The sequence below is a fragment of the Manacus vitellinus genome, unplaced genomic scaffold, assembly GCF_001715985.3.
Source record: "Manacus vitellinus isolate BGI_N305 unplaced genomic scaffold, ASM171598v3 scaffold_31_pilon, whole genome shotgun sequence".
In the NCBI taxonomy this organism is placed as follows: Eukaryota; Metazoa; Chordata; class Aves; order Passeriformes; family Pipridae; genus Manacus; species Manacus vitellinus.
The window spans coordinates 8,888,199-8,894,676 of record NW_021940379.1 but is presented as its reverse complement, the minus strand read 5'-3'; the positions used below and the strand labels follow the sequence as shown (position 1 = coordinate 8,894,676).

The 6,478-nt window shown below is 42.8% G+C and overlaps 1 protein-coding gene across 4 annotated transcripts; it reads right to left on the bottom strand.

Annotated features, from left to right (window-relative positions):
• Positions 1 to 67: 67 nt before the first annotated feature.
• Positions 68 to 6,436, bottom strand: UFD1 (ubiquitin recognition factor in ER associated degradation 1). Of its 4 annotated transcripts, none has more exons than XM_029961157.1 (11): positions 6,321 to 6,423; positions 5,542 to 5,574; positions 4,590 to 4,711; positions 4,132 to 4,262; positions 3,659 to 3,731; positions 3,080 to 3,148; positions 2,503 to 2,568; positions 2,164 to 2,211; positions 1,706 to 1,794; positions 1,266 to 1,347; positions 68 to 857 (listed from the first exon to the last, which is right to left on the bottom strand). In XM_029961157.1, exons 1-11 carry the CDS (start codon positions 6,325 to 6,327, stop codon positions 783 to 785), a joined length of 795 nt encoding a protein of 264 aa, XP_029817017.1. In that variant the 5' UTR covers positions 6,328 to 6,423; the 3' UTR covers positions 68 to 782. The 4 variants fall into 4 exon arrangements, with proteins under 4 accessions (XP_029817017.1, XP_017931942.1, XP_017931943.1 ...); XM_018076453.2 differs by lacking the exon at positions 6,321 to 6,423 and adding an exon at positions 6,075 to 6,271; XM_018076454.2 differs by lacking the exon at positions 6,321 to 6,423 and adding an exon at positions 6,101 to 6,271.
• Between the last annotated feature and the right edge of the window lie 42 nt (positions 6,437 to 6,478).

The window sequence follows — 6,478 nt, the reverse complement described above, 5'->3', positions numbered from 1 at the left end:
CGAGCCGGGACCGGCGGGAAGGAGGCCCCGCTTGGGTCTGTCCGAAATCACCACACAGGGACGCGGCTGGTTACCAGGGTCCTTTACTTTCAGCACAGCGCAGAGGCTGCCCCCGCGTACCCTCGGGTGACACCCACACGGCCGTTCCAAAGCAGGGCAGCGCAGCTGGGTCTTGCCTCTCCCTACACCTGCCATTAGATTGCTACGTTATAGTATCTGAACTATTAAAAGGCATGTTAATAATTATAAATATAAAAAGCACTTACAGGGGGTTTGCTTAAAATGGTTGAGAACCCAACACCTGAAGCTAAAGCTCAAGGAGACTCCCTGCACAAAAGTCCTAAACACCAAAGTGTCAGCCTTCACCTGCACCACACCAAAAAAGCTTACCTGAAATTGTGGCAAAATGATATATAGAGGGAGGAAAATACCAAGCAAAGAGTGGAATGAGACCATCATCACTCAGGATAGGAGAGGAGGATGTAGTCTAAGAACTGGATCTTTAGTAAAGTAGAGCTTGTTAGTTTTACTTCTCAGGTTGATCAGAGATCTACATTCACCTCTTTACAACACATACAAAAAGCTTCTTCCAAATTCCCAGGACTCAATTTTCAACTGAAAATTAAGACAGTCTGACAGCTCCGGTTTTACACATGAAACCAAAACCAGTAAGAGGGTTCCTATGTTGCAAAACGATCTCTCCTCTCAACTGCAGTAACTAAGATCCAATATGCTGCAACTGTTACTTTATTTTCCTCCCAACTAACTGAAGGTACCACAGCCTAGGGCTTCCTTCCCTTTTTGCGCAGGGACTGGCCTTCTCCTGAAAAGGCAATAAACCGGCTTCCAGATTCATCCTGGAGAAAGAAAAGAGGGAAAAAAGGTTGTTACCTCTTTGCTCAGTGCTTGTGTGTGATGAAAGCTGAATGATCATTGGCAAGAACATTCCATCAGAGCAGCCACTGACTGCAGACATTTCCCATCCTTAATCTAGACATTAACACTTCTTTCCTGAAAACAAAGTAGGAGTACTTCGGCGGCCTTGCAGCCACCTGAAAGGAAGGTGCACTGGCTCATTACACACCAGGCCCACCTTTTTACATCAGTAACAAGGACACCAGAGGTTGCTTTCACATAACTCACACCAGTTAACTGCTACCACTTTTAACAGCGAAAATCAACTATGGGGAGAGGAACCACAAATTTGGGCCATAGTTCTAATGTTCTAATTCTGTGCAAGACTAGGAGCACTCAACTTTATTTACCTCTTCAACTTTCTTTACCAGTGGACGTGAGTTTCTAATGAATGTGATTCTACCAATCTTGAAGTCATAGTTGGGAATTCCTCTGGAAAAGAAGCATAAAAATATTATGAAAGAAGTTTTATACCTACCACGGAATTGAACACAGCGAGACCTGTTCCATGTCTGTCAGTGTTGTACCAACACTCACTGCATATTTCCATTACTAAATAATTCCAGAGTTAAACCACTGAATTATTTTCTGAAGGTTCATACATTGCATGAGGTAAATAACCAAATACTGGAGTTGCTGTGGAAGCCTGGCCAGGGCCATGTTTCCTTGGGGCCTGTGGATAAGACCATTTATTTTCTAAAGGCAAGTTTATGATGAAATTAGTGAAAAAAACCCTAAAACTCTACTCAAACACTGATTCTTCACCTGCTGACAAGTGAATGAAACATACCTTCGGATGTCTCCTGGTTTAATTGGTGAGGGACTAGGCTCCACACCTTTCTTCTTGCCATCCAGTCTGTTCCCAGAACCAGAGAATGCCTATGGATACATAATGAGTTTTCATTTAACTTCTCGTATTTGAAAGTTCAGTGCACAGGGACACTATATTCTGTACAATCTCACAGTCATTTTTATTTAGTTATTTGATTCAGCATGTTTCTTTTTGGTGCACATAAGCTGATGGGCCCTGGGTGCAGGGGTATGTTTCGGTCTCCCATTTACAGACTGCCCTTTACAGACAGCAAGTCATCCAGTTCCTGGTTGCAATCACCATAAAACACTTGCAGATACTCACTAGTTATATGACAGTCACCTCTCAGGACAGATATTAGTATTCTGCAGTTGTTTGAAACAACTTTCCCTCGCCATTCTACAACATTCAGAAACCAGCAGAAATAGGGAACTTACACGAAATCCTACGTCACTCACATATCCACTATGGTCTGCTTCCACATCCTGGGAGGGAGAAAACAACGGAGTTCATTGTGCTCATGTTGTACACACACAACATGTGGAAACAGTCCCACATACTTCTGACCAAACAAAACTTCAGAACAATCCCTTTCCAAAACCAACAGTTGGTAAACAACCATCTCCTAAGTAACACATGCAAAAGCTCCTGGTAAGTCAATTTTAACCTTAAGAACTTGTTTCAGGAAAAAAAAATTATGTTGGGGCTCACTGCTTCCCCACAAGCAATGCTGACTTCTAGGGAATACATTTTGGAAGAACAGAAGCGTAACCTACTGTGCTCTCTTCGTGTTGTGCACTTCTTTCTGGTTCTTTGTACCCCAAAGGAGCATCAAAATCCACCTATTTACACAAAAAGCATGAAAATGAATGCAGTTAATATTTTTCTTTTAATCATAAGCTTTATACTACTATTCCTCCAAACTCCACAAGCTATCATGACTACATTTGATCTAGAAAGAGCTGAGGTTTGTTTGTTGAACGTTTTAACTCAAAACTAAAAAAAGACTAAGCCTCCCAGGAATGAGCCTTAGCACGTAATTGAAACAGAGCAGTAAAGCAGCACCACAGTATCACTGGAGTCCGAGTCAAGACAAGGCTCTTAAATAAAACCCAGATAAAACACATTGAAGCTAACCATTAAATTCGAGGCACTAGTCACCTGATGGGACATGAAGTGCCACTCTAGACCACGGATGTGGTTACAAAGGCACGTGGAGTCCTCTCAAATGAGTCACCGTCCCCACCCATCTGCTTGTACCTGTTTTGCAGCACAGAGGTGCTGGAGGTACAGCACTGTCCCCCCCCAGGAGGACACAGTCAGGGCAGACCTTCCCCATCAGCTGTCACTCACATTCATGTCACACTCGATGATGGACACGGCCTTATCCGGTTTGGTCTCCATCACCCGCAGCTCGTAGATCTGAAACAGGAATGGCTATTTTAGCACTGCACAGGAAAAACCTCAACTTTATGTATAAGAAAGCACATATAAGCCCTTCCCTTCAAACAGCTTCAAGAAAACTGCAGTAAGTGCTCTAAGTTGAGGACTGGATACTGCAGGGTCTCTACAGAACTTAAGAGCAAAGGTTTTTAACTCAGAACCGAGAGAACCTACCTATTACTGTACCTGGCTGCACCCTCACTGGACTTTAATCTGCACTTTTGAAAACAAATTAGGATAAATTCTGTCCCTTGGCTTGTAAAAACTTTAACAGTGCAAAGGTTTATTTTCTTGTGAGTCAAAAGAAAGTTTAAACAGCAGTTCAGGAAAAGGCTTAAATGACGCCTTTTCCCCTCCAACAGAAAACCCACTGCAAAATCTCCCATTTGAAATTACTTCTCAACAACACTGCACAGCTCTGGGTTGACTGTTTTAGCACCAACATCCAACAGCTGAACTTAGTCCACAACCCTCAACCCTCTACTGTACCTTTTCATTGTAGTTGATGGCAATAACATCCCCAGTCGTCAGACAGGCAAAGTTTCTCAATGCATTTTCTAATCTTCAGAGCACGTTAAGATGAAAGACTTGTATTCAAGGCAACATCAAAGCTTTAAAGTTACTGTATTATAGACCTCTGATCCTCAAACATGGTTTAAAAATCATCAGCACACCCGAGGTAGCCTTTTAGTAAACATTAGGGTGTACAAGTTCTTCAAAGGGACACTCAAAATTCATTGGACTTTTAAGCCAAGATTCCTGCTGCTTCACTCCAGGCCACACTTTGTGCCAGCAGCTGGCCACATCTCTGTACAACAGCTCTCCATCCCTTTTGTTTTCAGAAGGAGTAGCAGTAGTCACCTACTAACAGAAGAGTATGAGCCCCACCTGGAAAGTTAGCTCTGCCTGATTGTTCCAGTTTGGGAGAAAAATCTTTTTCCATCATCGAATAGGAAGGATACACAGCTTTGGGATTGGTGATGTCAAGAAAATCTGGACTCTGTGGCTGAAATTTTGAGTAAGTAGCAACCTGCAGATTAACACTCTCCACTTGCACCAGGCCTCCTTCTTCCAGCAGCAAGTTCTGCATCATCTGCAAGAATGGAAACAAAGATACAAACCACTGTCAGTATGTCTGATGTTTTCAAATCTCTTTCTTTGTGCATATCTAGTTTTGCTGGGGCCACCATCTTCCTTGACATGCACCTGTTTACCCCGGTTTCACTTCAGGAATAACAGCCAGGTGCACCTTAAACACAGGCTGCTTTGCTTAGTTAACCCCTCGAGGAGGGAGACCTGAGCTGGGACTGAAGGCTGCTGGAACATGACACATTCAGGAAACACTGCACTTCTTTCCATTAAACTGGCAAGTTGCGAATGCTGCTGCGGAGGTTGTGTCAGGGCAGCAGGAGCAGCTCACCCAGTGTGGCAGGTAACAAATGCCCTCGTCGGCCACGAACTCGAGCACGCCGCAGTGCGTCATGCGGTCCGAGTTCTTGTTGGTCAGCTTGAACAGCATGGGGTAGGTGATGTTCAGGCGGCCTGCGAGAGAGGGGAGCAAAGCTCTGCGTCAAAAGCCACCAACACAGTGCTGAGGCTTTCAAACATCACCAAGAGAACGGGCCAGACTGCAGGAGAGGATTCCCCCCCCCATTATCCCAACTGCTCCAAACTACAAATCCAGGAGAGAAAGCAGATACCCAAATACTGTGGTGGCATCACAGCTGGAGCTTTAAATCCTCCCCCAGCCTTTCCCCAAGCTCAGACATGAGCAGGCAGCAGGAATGAGAGAGGAATCTATTACTGTTATGTCCTTGTGCTATTATTGCTCAGCATCTACCTAATGACTTCTAACAGGTCCTGCCCATTTTAAAATTAAATGATTAAAGTAATTTCTCAAAGAAATTCTATTAAGACTAAAACTCCAAGAGGGAAAAAAACCCCCTTAATTAAAAAGGCTAAAAAAACCCCTTTATGTTATTGATTTGGTTATCTTTTCCCCAATTCAAAGTTAATTCTCATTTATTTTGTTTTTAAAATAAATTTTGCTGCAGACAACATTATCCAGGACAACCTGGCTGAAATTAAGAATTTACAAGATTAATTGTAACCATTATTCTGAGTGCACTATTAATAGTTAATAAATATTGATTCACACCTCAGGTAGCCCAGCACTTCAGATGTCTGTACTTGAAGACAGACAAGCCCCATTAATTCTGACAGGAAAAACACCTTCAGAATACATTTTTTAACTAATTGGTCTATTCTCTATTTAAGTCAGACTTCAAGAGATAGCTAAAACACTGTGGCATTTGCCTACACGTTTGCTCATATTTTGAATGTTACTGTTCCAGAATAAAATATTCACTTACTGAGTTGATCCAAAGCTGACGGTGGCATAATTACTGCAGGGATGAACAGAAATGGGAGATTAGAAAAAGCACATCTGTACAAGAGTACATAACATACGACTTTACCATTCCTTTTTCTAGTCTCCTCTAAAGAGAAAGGAGATTCTAAAATCTCCTGCAAATTCATTTTTAGCCAGAGATTTCAGTAGAAACAGTCATGATAAATGTACTTGCTAATGGTAATTCAGAATTTAATCAGAAAAGAAAAAAAGAGAGGACACAAGGTTTTACAATACCTAGTGCTAAGACAAATATTTTCTAAAGCTAATTTTACTTGTTTGGGCTCACAGGCTCTCTTTAATGACACCAACTCAAAACAACACAGCATTGATCTGACAGCTTGAAAATGAAGTTAGCCAATTTATTATTCTTTGTTCAACTTAAGTGAGGTACAGAAACGGGGTGGAGGGAGAAAGCTCTTAGTCACAAACTTCCATGGCTTATATTAGATCCAAGATCACAACAAGAGACTTCAAAAAATAAGACTGTCTTACTTTAACGTTCCTAAACCCAGACTCACTCGGTAAGTTTTTTAATTACAGAGTAAGGCAATGGAAGATGACGCCTCCTCCTTCCTCAGGGCCCCACCCAGGGTGCTCAGCTGTCTCTTGCCGTTCAACGTCTCTGCAGTCTCGGCCAAAAGCTGCGTTACTCGACAACATTCACAAACACCCTTCCAACAGGTTTATTAGTCAAAATAAAACATGCACATACTCTTCCCGCCTTTCTCCACATCTGACCTGTCATTAGGCCCGGCCAGCATGGACACCGAGAAGCAGCGGTACTGGGTGGAGAAGCGGTTCTGGAACACGCGGGGGATGGGGTGGTCGAACATGTTAAACGAGAACTAGAGTGGAGAAAACAACACAAAGAGAAGGACGCGTTAATCGGCGCCACA

Bases quoted from the DNA above. Each gene is read 5' to 3' on its own strand.
- UFD1 (XM_029961156.1), bottom strand. From the start codon at position 6,415: ATGTTCGACCACCCCATCCCCCGCGTGTTCCAGAACCGCTTCTCCACC. The intron at 5,575-6,294 runs GTATGTGCATGT...TCATCCCTGCAG, and splicing joins TGTGGAGAAAGGCGGGAAGA to TAATTATGCCACCGTCAGCT. The intron at 4,712-5,541 runs GTAAGTGAATAT...CCTCTCTCGCAG, and splicing joins GTCAGCTTTGGATCAACTCA to GCCGCCTGAACATCACCTAC.